The 18,725-nt window shown below is 37.9% G+C and overlaps 2 protein-coding genes across 3 annotated transcripts; one reads left to right on the forward strand and one right to left on the reverse strand.

The window, feature by feature from the left end:
* The first annotated feature begins 1,131 nt into the window (after positions 1-1,131).
* On the forward strand, positions 1,132-9,115 carry cdc42ep1a (CDC42 effector protein (Rho GTPase binding) 1a). 2 transcript variants are annotated; one of them, XM_053511447.1, is made up of 3 exons: positions 1,132-1,298; positions 4,590-5,565; positions 6,923-9,115. In XM_053511447.1, exons 2-3 carry the CDS (start codon positions 5,112-5,114, stop codon positions 7,543-7,545), a joined length of 1,077 nt encoding a protein of 358 aa, XP_053367422.1. In that variant the 5' UTR covers positions 1,132-1,298; positions 4,590-5,111; the 3' UTR covers positions 7,546-9,115. The 2 variants fall into 2 exon arrangements, with proteins under 2 accessions (XP_053367422.1, XP_053367423.1); XM_053511448.1 differs by having other exon boundaries at positions 4,593-5,565.
* sh3bp1 (SH3-domain binding protein 1) lies at positions 9,090-17,995 on the reverse strand. The gene is made up of 18 exons (XM_053511446.1): positions 17,746-17,995; positions 13,883-13,925; positions 13,656-13,760; positions 13,465-13,541; positions 13,075-13,186; positions 12,916-12,992; positions 12,748-12,835; positions 12,600-12,668; positions 12,415-12,505; positions 11,851-11,987; positions 11,467-11,578; positions 11,220-11,301; positions 11,037-11,117; positions 10,838-10,951; positions 10,611-10,708; positions 10,398-10,512; positions 9,856-10,160; positions 9,090-9,747 (listed from the first exon to the last, which is right to left on the reverse strand). The coding sequence occupies exons 1-18, from the start codon at positions 17,790-17,792 to the stop codon at positions 9,425-9,427; spliced, it is 2,076 nt and encodes a 691-aa protein (XP_053367421.1). The 5' UTR covers positions 17,793-17,995; the 3' UTR covers positions 9,090-9,424.
* Between the last annotated feature and the right edge of the window lie 730 nt (positions 17,996-18,725).

Below are 18,725 nucleotides of genomic sequence, written 5' to 3' on the forward strand. Positions count from 1 at the left end.
TCTACATGGATGTAAAGGCATCCAAAATATGCAATAGACTCCTTTGAACAGTTAATATTGAGATGTGTTTGCTACTTGTGCTCTGTAGAGCCTTTATAACAGCTATAATCGGAGGTACTGTTAATTAGTGATTTTTGAGGCTGATAACTCTAAATAAACTTCTCTGCAGCAGATATATGTTTTGGTCTTGCTTTCTTGGAAAGGTCTTCATGAGAACCAGTTTTATCATGGTGCTCGATGGGTTTTGCAAATACACTTGACAAAACTGTTCTTGTGAGAACAGCTGACCTCCGTGTCTTAAAATAACAACTAACTGTTGTTGTTGTTACATAAATACCAAATTTCATATGTGTTATTTCATAGTTTTCCCCAGTATTGTTGTCGAATATATAAAATAAATCACTGAACAAACACGAAGGAATTTGCAAGTGATCCCATTAAATGTAGTGTAAATGGTGTAAAAAAAAAAAAATTGTGCTCCAGAGAAAAGAAATTTATTAAAGTAATTTTTTAAGGAAACATGTAAGAATTTGGTATCAGTAACATATGGCAATGTCAATATTTTGCCATTTCTGTTGCAAACCCTTCATGAAGAATATAACATGAAAGCTTCTTCGAGTTCTTCCACTGAATGTTCTTTATACAACCAAGGGTGTTCAAATTAAGTAGAACCTCTGGGAATCAACATGTTTGAACCAAATGTAAACCACTTTTGTTTGTTTTTTTTGGGGGAAACTGTAAAAGGTGTCACTATAGCTCTGTATACAGTTTCCATTTATAGAAAAGGGCCCACTGAAAAAACATAATTAGGCTAAAATCCATATCTGCCCGATTTCACTGGCTAAACCGGGCACTTGAACTTTTTAAGGGACATTTAAAATAAATCAAATTGTTTACATCTGACTTTCTTTTAATACTCGTTGTGTTAAATTAACTCTTGAAGGGTCCTCTGAACATGCCACACTGTTGCTAAAATAAGGGATTTTCCTTAGTCCCCAAGAAAATCCCGCCCCTTTTGTCCCTCATCCAAATACCACCCACCAGTTGAGCAGGCTGCTGCCTGGAATAGTGTGTGTGTGTGTGTGTGTGTGTGTGTGTGTGCACGCGTGTGTGTGAATCAGATTGCTGGTGGTGTGTGCTGCCCATGTTCACCAGAGCAGAGGCAGTCTCAGTGTGGAAAAGCGGCAAAGGCTAAAGCTTGTAAAAAAAAAAAAACCCTCCATAATGGAATATTTTATGAACATGGAATAAAATCTCATTCATCAGCAAGAATCTGAAGGTGAACTGTTCTTCATCAGGTAAGGTGGCATAGATGACTTTGAAACCTGGTTTATTACCTGAATATAGCTGTATTCATATGTATGGTTTAGATAGAGTCACTATTTTCTATATTGCTGCAAATGTATCTCAGAACACAAATAAAAGATCCATATAAATTTCTAGGTTGCATGCACCACAACATTACGACTTAATAATCTTTACTCTCTATCGTGCTTGCTTATCTCTTCTCTGTACTCTTCTATAATTTTCTCTCATACAGATTACTGTACTGTCACAGTGTACTCCTTAATGAAGAAGTATTAGTATGAGAAAAAGTGAGCCTGGCAACATTTGAAGGGTTGCACAATATGCTGTTGGTTAAGAATTGTTGGTGAAATGCAGGACTTTTGCAATAACAGTTGTGGGATTATATGTAAAAGTTAGCATACAGTATAACATTTGTGCCATTTATGTATCCTCAACCATTTCTGTGTAAATCTTTGTGGGTTTTAACCATTACTGCATTATTTACGGCTAGGTTATGGCAGTAATTAAAATACTAAATTCAGTTTTAAAGTTAGTTCTTATTCCGTCAGGTCTGCATATAAGGGCCTTTTATAAGTGTGGATAAAACAAATGCTGAATGCTGGATTTGCACTGCAGAATTGTAGCAGTTTCTATGCATTATTATTTTTTTTTACATATTTTAAAATAACTAGAAAAATTACAATAAAAAAAGATTTATTAAAATAACTAAAAATCACAAAACTTTTTATAAAAAAGTTTGTTTGCTATTACAAACGCATTTTTTATGATAATGAAATTGATATGAAATTTGATTATCTCCGAGCCTACACCATGTAACTGTATAACATTTGCATGTCATATAATAGGAATAATAATAATTTTCAGTGTGTTGCATCTCATATGCACACCTTATCTGTCATTTAATATCATCCGAAATGTTTTTTTTTTTTCATAAGTTTCAGGTGTGAGAATATTTGCAACAACCACAAGTCTTTTGATTCAAAATAGTCTGATTACAAGGACAGTGAAAAACCTAGTCTTGTTTAAAAATTTTTTTTTAAAAAGTACGATTAATATTAGTATAATATAATATAATCTCCTTGGGACATGATAAAAGCTCGCTCTCTGTTTTTGGTGTCTGTCAAATGACTGCAGTCGAAGTGACTAAGAGGGCAGAGGACGTAGGTCATTGGGTGAAGATAAATGAGTCATTATCTTGCATGTTTGTCCACCTGGTCCACTCAGTTACAAAGTAACATGGAATCCATGAAAGAGAGAGAGACAGAGAGATATTTGCACAATTCAGGGAAATTTTTCATGAGCCTAGTTCCAGTAACATGAATCTTTTTAATTCCAATAAATGGGAATCTGTTTATTAGGTCAGTAGATTTTTATTGTCGAAACCTTACACTGGCAGCTTGGTGATGTTTTGTAAAGAGAACAAGGAGACAAACTAAAATGTGTTTCTAATCTTCGATGTAGACACTCTTCAGTGATATTCTTCTTAGGAATGTGTTCACACACACACACACACACACACACACACACACACACACACACGGGTCCTATTATTCTTTTGTTTCAGAGGTTTATATGCACATCTCCCTAATGGGTCCACTCTCTGTCTGGTTCCTAGAGCAGAACTGTTCGTGTATGGTCTCAATTTTTGAATGTGTTGCATCATGAGGTTTACGGTGTGTATATATTCTGCATCCTATGTGGTTTCTAGCCACTTCATGTGCCTTCAGGGGCATTTGGAGTTAAAAAGAAAAAAAAAAACCTCCAGATCATTTTGTTTAGTCATTTGTTGCTTAGGTGGTCATAATCATATATTACAAAAATCTTCCTCCCTCTTCACTTTTTAATGCAGGGCAGTTACTTCACACTGCCGAAAAAGCTGAATGTATTGAGGGAGGCAAAGGCCCTTGAAAAGAAAAGATGCCCAATAACGAGCTGATCTTATCCTGACTGTTGTCCAGATTATTACCTTTTCTGCATTTAAAAGCCATTTAACATCTTTTGGTCTGACCTTTTGGAAAGTGAATCAGAAGTTTTGGAGCCAGGTATCAAGAGGACAAAAGAACACGGCAAAAGAAAGCCTCTGGTCAGAGCTTAGGGAGGGATGAAGCAACAAGTCTATCGCGGGTGGTGGACTGAGGGTGTTGTGCCCGCCCTCTCTCGAGAACACACAGCAGGAGACAGGGCAGAGGTTACTGAGTGGACTGGGATTAGGGGAGTACATAGTGTTAATAATTAGGTATGCAAGTCATTTCCTTATTTATAAAAAAAAAAAACACACAAAAAAAAATTTCATAGAGTTGTTACAATCTGACTCGAATGCTTTTTAATTCTGCACTGCATTGTTAGGGAACATGCCTGCGGGGGGCTGAGGCAAGAGGGTTTTTAAGGACACAGCAAGGATTCTTTGTTAATCCAGACTTAAATTATCTTAAGTACACAGTTAACAGAAGAAATGTTAAAGTACTTTAGGCTAAATAGAACGACATACCTGTAACAGCTGAGCTGTTCTCCACATGAGGGCATGAGACCTTCTGCTGAGCAGGAAAAGAAAAACTTACTGCTTTTAAAAGAGTAGTCTGTTAACATAAAAGACCAACAATCAGTGCATGAGCAAGAACGACCCAAGAGCTGGTTGAGAGTTGACGTAATGCTGTTGGAGCACCGTAATAACTCATTAATGGAGTCGAACTAACATGTGTGGGAGGCCAGTCTCGGTGGAAAGCTCATAAAATAGACGTGCCTGTAAAAGCGTGCTACCTTGTTAAAACATTTAAAAAAAGAAATGACAATTACACGTTTCCTTTCAAAATAACAACAGAACATCAAGAAAGAGATGTATATCCTGACTTTTCATGTCAATTAAATGCTTTTTTTTTGGTTTTGATGTTGAATATTCATAAATAAGGTCTGTGCTTTGAAAAGAGTAGTTTTGTAGTCTAAGATTGAGAAACTACTTAAAAAGGCTTTTGCAAGACATAATGAAAATAAATGATCAAGACACTGTCCAGTGTTACTTGCAAAACCGAAGTATTTTTTTCCTCTAACTTAAGGTTGCTTTTTTTTTTTTTTTTTTTTTTAAAAAGGAGGGAAGTGGACTTTAGATCGGAGGATCTGGCACAGAAGCTAATGTAGTTTTAAAGCATAAAATCAGCAGAAACCTGCAATTATTTATGTAGCCAAGTGCTACCCACTCATACCACATTCACCACGTCACTGTCTCTTTTTTGCAAAAATGAAATTTGCAGATATTTTCTTAACATTTTATCTTTCTTAACATACAGCAGCGGATACTCTCAAACTCATTGGAGATGGAATATATGGAGCAAATCCTAAACCACAAAGATCTCTGCAGCCCGAGTTGGATTTATTTTTGAACTTGTGTTTTCTAAACCCAAAACCCAAAACAACTGTAGAGCCCAGTTTCTCTGACCACATACCCATCTGACGTTTCCAGGAATTGAGGACATGAGTATTTTCATCTCACGTCTATCTCAGCGGGATCATTTTGGATATGGACAGCAACCAGGGGCAAAAAATCTTTGTCTTGATACTTATGGAAAATCCTCTCTGAGAAACATTTCACTCAACTGGACTTTTTGAGAGAGAGAAAAAGGGAGCCATGCATAATTTTGCATGAATGGTAATGTGTGGATAATTTCCTGTCAAGCTAGGCCAGATCCTTTCTTCTGCATAGGACGCAAAAACTCGCTGGAACACCAAGAGTTTCAGTTGGAATACTAATTCTTGGAAAATTTGCTGTGCTTTCCTGTGGTTTTATTGTGAGCTCAGAAAACTCAGCAGTCATGAACTTGGGCAAACTGTCTGGGCTGAAGGGCCTTGTTTCTCACTCATCAGGGAGGCGGCGCTTTAAGGGGGATCTGACTCCTGATATGATAAGCCCACCGCTCGGAGACTTCCGCCACACCATGCATGTGGGCCGTGGGGGAGATGTATTCGGGGACACCTCGTTCCTTAGCAACCATGGTGGTGCAGGGAACAGTGGTGATGGAGACTCCATCACTGCCTCAGAAAAGAGCGAGAGCTTCTTCTCTCGCACTCTACGGCATGTCCGCAAGACTCCAGATCGACCCCGGGGCGGTTCCAGGGACCTTTCTCCTCCACCTCCACCCATCTCTCCGATAATAAAGAACGCCATCTCCCTCCCTCGCTTGGATGTGGACTCACCGAACGGTTGCCCTGTCAAGGTCCTGTTTTCCAGCACACCCAGGCCAACCGAAGACAGCACTTGCTCATATGGTAAGACGAATATAATACGACACCAGGGCATCATTTCTGAAATAAATACATGACATTCTTGATGTACTGCAGTTTTGAGAAACTCAGTCCTTATGTTAAAACATATTTGACATTCACTAGATTGCAGTAACATTGGTACTGATGAAGTATTATGTAACATTGATTTAAATTTCATTATTTTCTCATGATTTAACTAAAATTGGTGTTTTTAATTATTTAATTTTTTTATTCTTCACATGCTAATCACTGCCCAGTTGAAGAAAAATAATTGTAAACTGGTAGACACAGCTTAGTATGAACACCACCAGTATGACAATTTATTTAGCGATGATACTTTAGGGAAACTAAAATCAGTGGTACCAAAAGGAGATTTTTGTCTTTTCAATATTTCACTCGGCTGTTATCTACAAACTTGTTACAACATAGCCAAGGTCCTCAGTGTCTGAATTCCAATGTCTGTGATACTTAAACGCACCTCACCTACACCTCCCTGTGTGACCTATCTGGCCTGCATCTGACACAGACAGCTCTCACACACACCCTCTCACACACACTTCTATACACGTGTCCAGAGGTAAAGTTACTTCCTCAGTCAGATGCGAAAATAAAAAAAAGCTTACCTTTTGAGTCTGGCAGTTTGCTCTCTAATGTCCCGAAGGCTGCTGCTTAGTTACTGTTATTATCAGTCTCACACAATGAGAGGCTAATCTCATGAGGGTTCAGGAGTGAAGTCATCACTCTCTAATTCTTCCAGAGAAATACCAGAAGTGGTGAAGGGATGGCGATTTTTCAAGACACGTTTTTCAAGTAAAGCCATGTGTAGGAGCAAAGTTACCCTGCAGACTGACATTGTAGATGTGCTGCCTAGTGATGATTACTGAACACACAGCTGTTTTTTAAATAAAGATAAATTTTGAGTGCAAAAACGATCAGTGTGATGTTTGATCTGCTATTAGATGAAGATTTTTGCGCTGCAGGAGTTTTGGGAAACTTCGCCCTGTGTGTTTTAGCTGACATTGTATACTGTGTATCAAAACTTTTATTCGAATGCATGTTATTTGTACACAGTTTAAGTACAGATCAAGGAAAAGGCTCCTTATGTTAACCAACCCAGATGTTTATTCTGCAGTGTTTGTATTTCTTTAGTTTTACCGTTAAGTGATCGGTTCTCTCACAGTATAACATATTTAATAGAAGGAAATGTTATAAAGCCTTCAACTCTTCAGTGCCATCTTCTGGGAAAGAATAAATACAATTTATTCAGCCAGATGTTTTTCTTACACCACCAGTCAAAGTAGAAGCACATTACTGTTCATGCCATTTCCCATTTTTCTCTGCTTTTTTCACCCGTCTGTAGGTATAGAGTCTGGATTTGTGACATTGCCCAGGCTGTCACGCTCAGAGAGGCCTGTGCAGAGCGCAGCTCCTTCATCCTTCTCTGCTGAGATGCACAGTGGCTCTCTTACAGATTTGACACATACCCTCACCGTCCCTGAACCACTCAGCCTGTCTGACTCCATGACTTCCTTTACCGTTGACCTTGGCCCCTCGCTCATGTCAGAAGTCTTCGCCATGATTGATAAGCCCAGTGACCATTGGGAAGCCAATCACATCTCTAAATCAGAGCACAAATCCGAGCCACGGCCCAATGGTGACACTGAAATGATCTCAGACACCAGAACCTCACTGGTGGATTCACTTCTGAGAGAGGATTCGGAGGGCCGGAGTCGCCTTTACGGAGTAGAGTGGGGGTGTGGGGATGTGATGAATGGCAAATCTCTGAAATGCGTTACGGTAGGTGATCTTATGCGCTCCTACACTGCCAAGGAGCACGGCATGGAGGCCAAAAGGTTCCAGGAGGCAGCAGATGTGCTGGCCCGACATTACGGCAGTGGAACAAACAGGAAAGCTGACATGAGCATCACCCAGAGGAGACAACCTTACTCCTACCATGATGAGGAAGAGGAAATCAAGGTCTAGCCTGAAAGACTACTAACCTTAAGCTTTACATTTCTCTTGTGCCAAATGTAACAGAAGTTTGTCCTGAAAATTTACATTTGAAAACGTACTATTAACCAAGCTTCTCTCTTGCTCTGTGATTGTATTTTTTTTTTTTTTAAATAAGGACAGCACAGAACATGAAGTTGAAAAAAAAAATGCAGGTGAATGCTATTTGGTTTTTAAGAGGTATGGCTGTGGAAGGATGTTAAAGTACTGTATATGATGGATGCTAGTGTATGTTTTTTAGCTTAGGTGTGGATTTGAATTATGTACTGAGTGTTTCATTGTGACAATCGATGAACAAATTGACCTCATCACTATTATTTTCATATGTTTGAATATGAGCAATACGAACCTTAAACCAAGGAGTCCAAACAGCAAGGCAACTTCCTGCCATAGCAACTACGTGAATAACACTTCTCTTTGTCAGTGCATGAACAGTTACAGCTACAGTATTAAGGCTAAGCTACGGTATAAGGTCAGCAAAATAAACTACTCCTGACTGGTACAGTATATGTAATTTTTACACCAGCATTCTTATTTTTATGTTCCAGAAATTTAATACACAAAATTCTGCATATAGACTCGGTGACTCTAATTACACATGTTATACATACGCCTTATTACGGACATATTTATTGCGGGAAACCTCTGTCATATTATTATGAACTGCATAAAACTACTCAGGCAGTTCAGTTTAACCCTCTAGGCTGTTACAGTACATACAGTATAAGAATACTGACAAGAGAAAAATACATTTTAAAAGTAACATAACCTTTCCGTTTGTTATTACGTTTATTTAGGAGTAAATACAAGGGCCATTCAAGTCAAACCAAGACTTGTGGTGAAATTTCTCAAGAATGAAGGCTTATAACCAATTGATATTTTCAGAAGCCTTTAAGTATGGTGACGCGACTCTTATCTGCAGTAAAACATTTAAAACATGCAAATATTTTTAAAAAGGCTGGGAGGAAGTCTTTACTTTGATCCAAGCAATTTCCACATGTTTGGGCCATTAAAGGAATTCCTGGGAGGCCAGCGATGCAGGCAGTCCGATCATTTTTTCAAAGATCCCGAGAAATCCTTCTACCCTACAGGTATCTGAGCAGTAGTGAAATGCTGGGATAAGTGCATTAGTGTATCAAGGGGTTATATAGAGAAATAAAGATCATGAGTTTTTACTCTCATAAAAACTTTCAGCTGTCCCAGTTTGACTTGACTGTCCCTTGTATTTTTGCATCTAAACACAACTTATAAATAAAAACACTTTGTCAAGTTTTGTACTGAAAACAACGTCATACAATATTTTTTGTGACACACTAAAGCTGTAGATTATAACAGCCAATATGACAATAATTTGTATGAATATTTTTTTTATATATTTTGACAGAGAAGTTGACTTCTCAATCATGTGCTCTATATTGTGTATATATATACGAATGTGTTCCTTTGCACAGGAAATCTGCACATTACTAATGTACTCTTATAAACAGTATGAATAATATATCTAATAAAAAAAAGAAGGAGAACATAACACAAAAATACAACACTATTTACACGTGTGATTACAATTTTCTTGTTGTACCACATAGGAAATCCCCAGTTTGCTGAGGACATTGTAATTGTACACTGTTGTTAGCACACAAGGCTGAAACCATAGGAAGTGAGATTTCCCTTTGTATTATATTTGCATATATAGGAACCTATTGGGGAAAGCCGGTTTGCAGGGTAAGGTTTTATAGAGCTACAGTAAATGAGACAGTGCACATAAAAAAGAAGCAAATTTAAAAACAAGAAAGCATATTATTTACACCACATGATGACAGTGAATCGTGAGAAAGGCCAATGCAGGTTGGGCTCACTGGGCTGAGGATGAGAGCTGCTTGGGCAGGGATGGGGGTGGAAGTGGAGGGGGCACTTTGGGTCTCTTGCCCGCAGCCTTTTTCTGAGGAGCTCCTTCAGGTGAAGGAACTGCAGGAACAGGAGGAGCTGAAGGAGCAGGAGGCGCTTGGGGTTTGGCTGCAGGCTGCATCTGTGCCTCAGAGATTGCAGGCATGGCCAGTGGAAAACTTCTTGGCAGAACTCCAGGCTCGCTCATGGGAGTAACTGGGGTTTTGGGTTTGCCATAGCTTACAACAGAGTCTTTATTAAATGCCCTGTGCTGAACAAATGACCTTCTTGCTGTAAGACATAAAATAACAGATTAACATAGGCTGAGTACTTTGAAAAATGTGTGCATGCCATCATACCTTAATGCAAAGGGTTTATGTGTTTTTTAAAAAATCATACGTTTAAAGGGAGTGGTGATCTTGAGTGTGCCTTCGGGGGAATGCTCTAAGCCATCATCTGGAGAGTCGTTTGTCTTTAATTGGGTGGCATCCTGAATCTGAGACTTTGCTTGAAGCTGAGACCGAGGTAGTGGTTGTGGATGAGGTTTGGGCTGCTTCTCACCAAGAGCTGCATCTGAACTAGAAGCCTGAGCAGGCGGCTGACTGTCTGGAGAAGGATTGCTACCATCCCAAGTTGTTGAACCACGATTCGTTAAGTCAGTCTTAATATTTACTGATGTGCCAGAATTTTCAACTGAAGATGGACTGGGTGGGGTGGGAAAAGAGAAAACACACAAATTTGAAAAATGTAAAAAAAAAAAAAAAAAACACACACACACACAAAAAAGAAGCATGTATTAAACTTCAAACACTATTGCTGAAAATATATGAATCTAGATGAAAGATTTATAAATGGTCGACAAGAAACTGGAGCTACCTGAAACATGAATTATTACTTTTAATAATATATTCCATTCTAACAAAGCAAGATTTAAATCTTACCTGTCAGTTTTTGAGACAGACACATTTTGAGATGGGGGAAAGACAGTGTCTGATGGGGACTTCTGAGGTAAAGATGGAGACAGCGCAGGGAGTTCGGAAATCTCAAAATCCACATCTGGAAAACAGTATAGCATGTAAGCTGACAAAACACACTTATGCGGAAATCTTACATAGGCACTTTTTTTTTTCTTCAACCATGTGGGTCTACAGTACCTTCAGGGAACAGGCTCTTGGAATACTGTATGAGGGGTTCTATCACTGTCACAACCTGGACTGAAGATGCAGAAGCCATGTCTAACAAAGAAGTCTCTCTGTAAAATGGCACAGAAAATCAGCAGTGGTACAGATATCACTTGTGCGTACAAAATTAAGAGCTAATAAAAGAATGAAATGTTACGATGAAGCATCTAAGTGTGTATGTGTCTCTGCTTTATACTAACCCCTCAATTCGAGGCCACAGCAGATTAGGTCCAAGCACTATGGCGATATTACTAGGAGTCATCCTGTTAACTGCCTGGTATTCTGACAAACATGCTAGAAACTGGATAAGGTATCTGAGGCAAGGAGAGGTTTTGAATATTAGTCTTCAAAATGTGATGGCATTCAACTACTTAGTAGTTAGTATTCACCAAAACACACCGAAGATTAGTGTAGTTTTCTGAAGGGAGTTTTTTCAATACAGTCCGAAACTGCTCCAATTTCTCATCTAGGTCTTTTTCTCTTAAAAGACAGAGTTGGAGACACAGCATTATCATCTTATCTCATTAAGAGTTTGGCGTGAAATATGCACTGTTAACATTTTAAATATTAAATGTTCTTTACCCTGCTGCCTTGAACCATTCGTTATATAGTTCAAATGTCATGAGAGGTTCCGGCAGCTCCCTCAAGTAAGATTTCAGAACACCTGTGAGAAAATGCAATAAAAACCTCTTTTGTAATAGACCTTTAATCCTCTGCAATCCTTGGCATAACCACCCACCTGACATGTTCTATAAATATCTAATTTCACATTTTAATGAGAATGCGTGTTTAAAATATTTCCAGCTATCTTCTACTGGTGGTCTTGTACCTGCAACTGCATGAGGGTCAGCACAGAACTCATCATGATCCACCATCCCTGAGTTCAAACTGTTTTTCAGCTTCTTGACCACGGATGCAGCTGCTGCCAGCCTGAACAAGCCCTAAGAGAAGCCACAAGGTGTTCACACTAGGGCATATGGGAATAGAGGAAGCATCCATGTGCTAGTGCTACTAAGAGGGTTTCAGTTTAGATCTCCATTTGTGGGTTTGTGCAAGTGTGGTCAATAACACTTAAGGAAACACTTTATTGTGGCTAAAACAGAAAGGTAGCACATGCCAGGCAAATTGACATAATCCTTATTTACCATTTGCTATCATTATGTGCCACTTTAGCATGTGTTTGTTTGTAGGTACTCAAGTTAAGGTGGCTTACCTCCTCTTTAAGTCCTGTCCTCAGCAGCATGCTAACACACTCCTGAATGGGTTCAGCAATCTCCTTCTCACAGCTCTTAAGATGGGAAAGCAGAGGCTCACCAAACACTTTCCTTAATGAGAGACTCATCTTGGGTTCTATTTTCCAAACACACACAACTTTAGTCCTGACGTTTGATAAAGGGCACACCATTTTCTTAGAAGTGAATCATGCATTGGTTTGTGCTAAGCAAGTTTGAGTAAAAAAAAAAAAAAAATCATCCCAATGTGGAAAAACATGCTTGCTTAACATGCGTTTCGTTCTGCCTGTGCTGTAATAATTGTGTAGTACCCTAAAGAATTGATTGTTTTGTCTTTTCAAAGCCATTAAAATCCTGGACCAAAGGGTGTCCCTTTCCGAACAAAAACAGAAGTCTTGATCTCCATAAGCACCACTGAGGAACCTCATTAATGTAAGAATAAGTACACGTGCTATATTTGTTACATTAACCTAATATGTTAAATAGATTTTTTTTAAATGCCAAGAAACACAAAATCTTGTTGATCATATTTTCTTTCTCCTCACCTGTTTGGTTGTGACTTTCCTTGAGTTCTGTGATATTTTTTTCCAAGAATTCATAAGAGTTTTTGTGGTATTCAGCTTGGAGCTCTAAGAGCTAAAGAGACATCAGATGATGGTAAGAAGTCAGATTCCATCAAAATGTAATTGCATTTTTTATACCAGTCCTACTAAAGATATTAAGAACTCACATGTAAGAAGTAATTGGCATATTCATCTTCTTTACTGGAAAAATGATAAAGATCAGCTGAATACTGATCCTGTGAGAAAAAAACTTTGATCAGTAAAGTCTACAAATGATATTCGGTATATAAAATCATGGCAGATTTACATTTAAACCTTAATAGATTCTAGTTTTCTCCAGGCTTCCTCCACTTCCTCCCTCAGTCCATCCTGCTTAGCCTGAGGACCTGAACTCCCTTGAGCTCTGAGAAAAAAAATACAGGTCAAAGTCCAAGGTCCATTATTATGTTAAAACAACTTACAGATCATCAGCATCTACTGTACCTGGTTCGAGCATTGTGCCAATCTGTTGTCAGTTTCGCAAACTGCTTCTTGTTCTTTAAAATCTCTGGAAGGTCTTCCTGATTAGAGAGAACGTTTGTAGTGTTAGTGCTTCTGAATGCCGTGGATGATGTTGGGTGCTAGAGAAACAAAAGCAGTTACCTCACTGAGTTTATTTAAAGGCTCCAGAACATCTTTTTCCAGCTTCACCTCAAATTCTGCTAATGTTTGTGCCAGAGTGTTTTCCATGAAGCAGCACATTTCTAAAACAGTCCTGTAGAAAGGTACAACCAGTCGTGGTTAAGGAACCCGAATTTAGCCGTTTTTGTCTGACAGACCAGTCAATTTTCATGACCGCAGATTGCTAAAAAAAATTTCAGGCTGTTCAATCTGCTCAGTTTAGCCCTCAGTTAAAAGCTGCTAGATGTCGTGCAAGATATTCTTAAAGTCAAAGAAAGTTCAAAGAACAATGTGGGATAGTTTCCAGTATGAGCTATATGTTTTTGATTTTTTTTGTTTTTGTTTTTGTAAAGTTGGTCCATAAACTCTTACCTAATAGAGGATTCGCCATCAAAATCTTTAAAGCTCTCAGCCATACTGACAGAGAGCAGCATTAGGGGGAGCTTTTTCTAAAAGATGACACAAGGAGAAAAGTGCAACAAAAATAATAGAGACGGATGTTAGATGTTGTAATTTCTATAATTAGATCATTCATGCATGAGAAGACAGAAGACAACGATCACCATGCGTTTCTCTGAGTCCAGCCCCTGCTGACTCTGCAAACAACCGACCAGCTTCTTATGGATGATCTGAGCTGCTTTCCTTGTTGGTTCCACACGCTGTTCCACCTTCACACAGCGACATGTACAATTAGGAACCAAGCTTACACTCACTGACACTGTGAAAGAGTGTGTACTGAGGCTGAAAGTGCAGTCTAAAGAAAGCAACAAGAGCTGTCAAAATGACTCACCAAAACCAGATCCTCAGCGAGAAGGTCAGTTGCATCTTGTGCCCTAAAATAGTAATAGCGCTTGTTTGAACTCCACATTTTTCAACAAGGTTTCAATTCATAAGAAGGTATCACATTCCCGACCTATAACATTCCCGATTCTTAAAGCTGCACACCTTTTCTGTATATTTTACTGAAGTTACTGACGGATTCATTAAATATTGATTAAATATCAATAAGTGATTCATTAAATAGTAGTATATTAAACACAAACACTAAATCATTTTGTGACGTAATGTCTATCCAAACATTGTTTTCATGGTTTAATGGGTTAAATATAATGTGAGAAGGGTACCATATACCGCATGTTTATTTTCAGATACATTAATGCGTATCGTACTCAATTAATACAGTTAGTTGCTGTCTTGGAATAAATCACCACATTTTAGGAACATAATCAAAAAAAAATGTTAGGTGCTAATTAAATAAGCAAAAATTAGCAAATATGAACCATAACAATTATTTACTCATGACATCGGGCTTTTCATTCTTGAAAATTATTTCTATAAAAAGGGTAGACACAGTACAGGACTTCTGGTAGTTGTCCCTGTCTCTTTTTACTCATTCACTCACTCATCTATACCGATTTGTCCTGTAAACAGAGTCGCGGGGAGCCTGAAGCCTATCCAAGGAGACTTGGGGCACGAGGCTAGGTACACCCTGGACAGGGCGCCAATCTATTGCAGGGCACACACACATACACACACTCGCACACTCATTCACACACTAAGGGGCAATTTGGAAACACCAATTTTTAGAACTGTTATTTATACTCAACAATAATAGTTCAGTAATAATATATTGTCAGATTAATTTTTGTCAAATTAGGGGAAGCTTCATTATGACTGTATGATTATCCATAAAGATTTTCTTTGAAGAGCAATAGAGAATGATCACTATGAGCAATAGAGAAGGATCAAATGAATAAAGATACATAAAATAAATGCACAAGATAATATTTACTGATTCAGTTATAATTATTTTTGCAGATCAATCCATATTTCATTGTGTAAAATGCATGGCCTATAGAGAGCAGAGGCTTTAAAAATAAAACTTACAAAAATAATATATATTTAATTTATATTATAATTTATAATAATAAAATCTTTTTCTTTTCCTTTAAGAAATAAAGAAATCTGGTAGTAAGAACTCCCTTCAATAGAACTAAAGATCCCAAATCTGTTTCAGCATGACGATTTTGTGCCAGGCCTTCACATCCAACATCAGTGCCTGACCTCACTAATGTTCTGGTGGCTGAATGATCTGGTATCCCGACCGCCACACTTTAATACCTAGTGAAAAGCCTTCCCAGAAGAGTGGTTGTTATTGAAAAAGCCAAAGGGGATAAACTCTCAAAAAGGGGATAAATGTCAGGGTTGTTAAACCAGACACATATGGGTGTGATGATTTCATATCCACATAATTTTGGCCATATACAGTAGTTTCAGTTAAGCAAGGAAAAGGTCACCTCCTTTTTTGCATCTATGGGTCTATTTGTAAATTTTTTGAGCAAATAATCTTTTTAATTTAAATGTTTACATTTTCAGTTATAGCGCTAAGTTGTAGAGATATTTTTTGTACTTTCTCACAGTATTTTATAAGACATTTAGTTGGGTGTATTTCCCGAAATAGAAACGTTTCATCTAAACATTTAAATATAAACCAGCAGCCAATCTCAGGCCAAGCAGATTAAGGATTGCTGCAAATTCATGTTACTTCGTGATCTTTCTTTGTACTACAGTATGTAGATTATGCTTGCCTTCACCTAACATGAAAGTAAAAGAATCTTGATAGACTTGCAAGTCACTGTCTTGTTGCATGTCTGTGTTTGTCTCCATTTAGAAGACATTATCTATAATTTACACCTTATCTATAATGTTCGATCAGTGCACTTATCTTGATTACATACTGTACATAATCATGTCTTAAAATTTTGATGTTAATGTTACTTACATTACTGGGCAGTTTAAGTTTTTAAGCCTTAGTTCAAGTGACTAATCAGTTGATGTATTACCAAAATATCGTAAAAATTTCTTTCTTTCTTAGACATGACCTCTAACATTAATAAACATTGTATTTAAACACAGATGCGCTGGTTATACTACCTGAACCCCACATTTAAAATTAGTTATTTTATGATATATTGTGTTACAAAATAAAAAAAAATCTTTAAATGGCTTATTCAGTTCTGCTTCACAGTCATTAGTGAGATTTTAAATGTATTATTAATGCATAATTAATATGTCATTAAGGTCTGGTAATTGTAAAACGTCTGACTTTAAAGAGAAAATGTAGTGCACACTTTTGAGCGTGCAGTTCGACACTGTCTCAGACTACTAAAAAGAAAGTCCTAAAATTAGAGGCTGAATCGTGTTGTGGTTAAAATGAAAGCCGAAGAGAATGGTGTCGGGGGGGCAGTGACTGCATGCTGCAACACATGGGTTATACATGCCATTTCCAATGTCCTCTCAGTTCTCACCGAAGTAATATTTTAGCCTGATGGTTTACACTATATCAAGGGCAGACGAATAAAACGTACATTTCAAACAACATCTGAAGCTCTGTCTGCTGTTAAGTCTTGTACGAGAGATACAGTAACTGAGCTCTAACTGGCACATAAAGCTACATACACGCCACACACTATTTCCAAACACAGAAAGAGCACAAGAGAAACCACAGACACAAAGAGGATACCCCTCCCTGTTAATATGGAAATGCTGCTGTTACCACAGGTGCTTTTACCAACTGTTTGCACATCTTTCTGTTGAATCAGACAAGTGCAGATGGGTAAGAGTGACTCGCTCGAGGGTCTCAAACAGACAGGCATTATCTCTCTCTAAACAGAGACATTTATCTCTCTCCCCGAAACTGTGTTATATTATCCGTCTCTCCACAGCTATAGATTTCTAACATCTAAGACAAACACCTGAACACATTTAGACATGTGGGCCAATTTAGTCATTTTGGATAACTGGATAAGTTGTATGGTGTTTATTCAGTTAGATTTCCACTGCGTATTTCAAGCACCTTTCGAAGACTTTAAGATAAAAAGATAAATGTTCTTGATATTATTAATGGTTGCAGTATGACCGCAGCGTAGTGGACGCTTTGTTGATCTTTAAACCTGTAGGCGTATTGTTGAAGTATTCAATAACAATGCTAACATCAGTTAGCAGGTTGCAAAAAGCTGCATTATCTCTGCACCTTGCACATACACACCGCAGCCTTAGCAAGCATCGGCTCTGCATCAACACCCACCTTATTTCGAATTAGCACAGGGGCCAACTGCAGAGCTCTCTAAGTAGCTTCAAAATAAACTTTATTATTTAAAAAAAAATTGATTAGAATGATTAAAAAAAAGAATAAATCTATGGATGTTTTATACATATGACAGTTTCTTAATTTTTGGGAAGGGACTTATTTGTAAAAAACAAAAACAAAAAAAACAATAAAATAAAATAAAACAGAGGTAATAAAAATATTACTATGGTTTATATGTGATATTTATCTATAATATTATTATACTACGATTAGTCATCATTAGAAAGGAATCTGAATGACTGTATGCATTTAGGGTGTCATTGGGTGAACTTCCTTCTATATAAATTTAATCATGATGGCCTTGTCAAAGTACATTTTCTGGCCAAAACATTTTAATCAAAATACATTTTCTGGCCAACGTTTCATGCTACCTATCATACTGATGAATTACAAGTGTGAGGAAAATCTAAAGCTGAAATATACATGATGGTTATTCAAGTAAACAAGCAGTTTATCGACACAACATTTAACATTATCATAAGATGCCACACGAAAGTACTTACTTCCCCACATTTCCAAACTGCTTTAGGAGACTAAATTGCTTTAGCATGGTTATGATGGTTTGCTTTTCTTCCCACCACCGTGTAGTCCTTGCTTCTTATGCTCAGGTCAGAATCAGTCTCATTTGATGGTTAATATTTCCATATGATTTATGTCCAAAGAAAAACAATGTGATTCACTTAAGTTCCCCACTTGAAGCTCTCAACCAAACACTCACAGTCGCACACGCCTCGAGTCTAGAAAGAGGAAGTCAAATCATGCTACAGGGAAGGAGTTCTGTGCATCACACTGTGAAACTCTTTCTGTCATAAATTGCTGCAGTGAAAACAGAACTGTGACCAGTAGATTTACCACCTCTGGGTGCATACGTTTTAACACAGAAAGCTCTGTTACATATTGTGTTTTATTCTGGCAGATATATGTGACTTCCTGAAAGATAAATAAAGTCAGTGGAAAGTTGCCAAGGGCCGGAAATTTGTTACAGATTGGTTTACTTGAAATGTCATCATTTGCATTGCATTAACTGAACTACCTCAGTTTGTGTGATTGCAATCAGGGAGGCTGTCAGTGATTATTTTAGTCTAGGCACACTGAACACTGCAGTTAATAGCACTTCATTCGAAGCATTTAACCTACATTAACATAATCCATCCATCCATCCATCACCTATACCACTTCTCCTGCTCTGGAGCCGTTCCCAGGGAACCCAGGACACAAGACAGGGTATTTCCTGGACACACACACACAAACACTCAATCATAGACTACGAGCCATTTCGAAACCAACCTACACCACATATCTTTGGACTGTGAAAATTAGAGTACACAGAGGAAACCCACCAAGCATGGCACAAGAACATGCAAAGTCCACACACAGACCAGAGGTGAGATTCGAACCCCTGTTCCTAGATGTGCAAGTTGACAGTGTTAACCACGTAGCCGCTGTGCTACCCATCAACACTTTGCATCATTGATACTTTTGA

Source organism: Clarias gariepinus, chromosome 14 (genome assembly GCF_024256425.1).
Source record: "Clarias gariepinus isolate MV-2021 ecotype Netherlands chromosome 14, CGAR_prim_01v2, whole genome shotgun sequence".
Lineage (NCBI taxonomy): Eukaryota > Metazoa > Chordata > Actinopteri > Siluriformes > Clariidae > Clarias > Clarias gariepinus.

What these genes read in the sequence shown, in the direction of transcription:
- cdc42ep1a (XM_053511447.1), top strand. Translation starts at nt 5,112, where the DNA reads ATGAACTTGGGCAAACTGTCTGGGCTGAAGGGCCTTGTTTCTCACTCA. An exon ending in AGACAGCACTTGCTCATATG is followed by an intron (nt 5,566 to 6,922) that starts GTAAGACGAATA and finishes ACCCGTCTGTAG; the next exon opens with GTATAGAGTCTGGATTTGTG.
- sh3bp1 (XM_053511446.1), bottom strand. Translation starts at nt 17,792, where the DNA reads ATGCTAAAGCAATTTAGTCTCCTAAAGCAGTTTGGAAATGTGGGGAA. An exon ending in CTGTGGCCTCGAATTGAGGG is followed by an intron (nt 10,709 to 10,837) that starts GTTAGTATAAAG and finishes GCCATTTTACAG; the next exon opens with AGAGACTTCTTTGTTAGACA. An exon ending in TCTGTCTCAAAAACTGACAG is followed by an intron (nt 10,161 to 10,397) that starts GTAAGATTTAAA and finishes CACCCCACCCAG; the next exon opens with TCCATCTTCAGTTGAAAATT.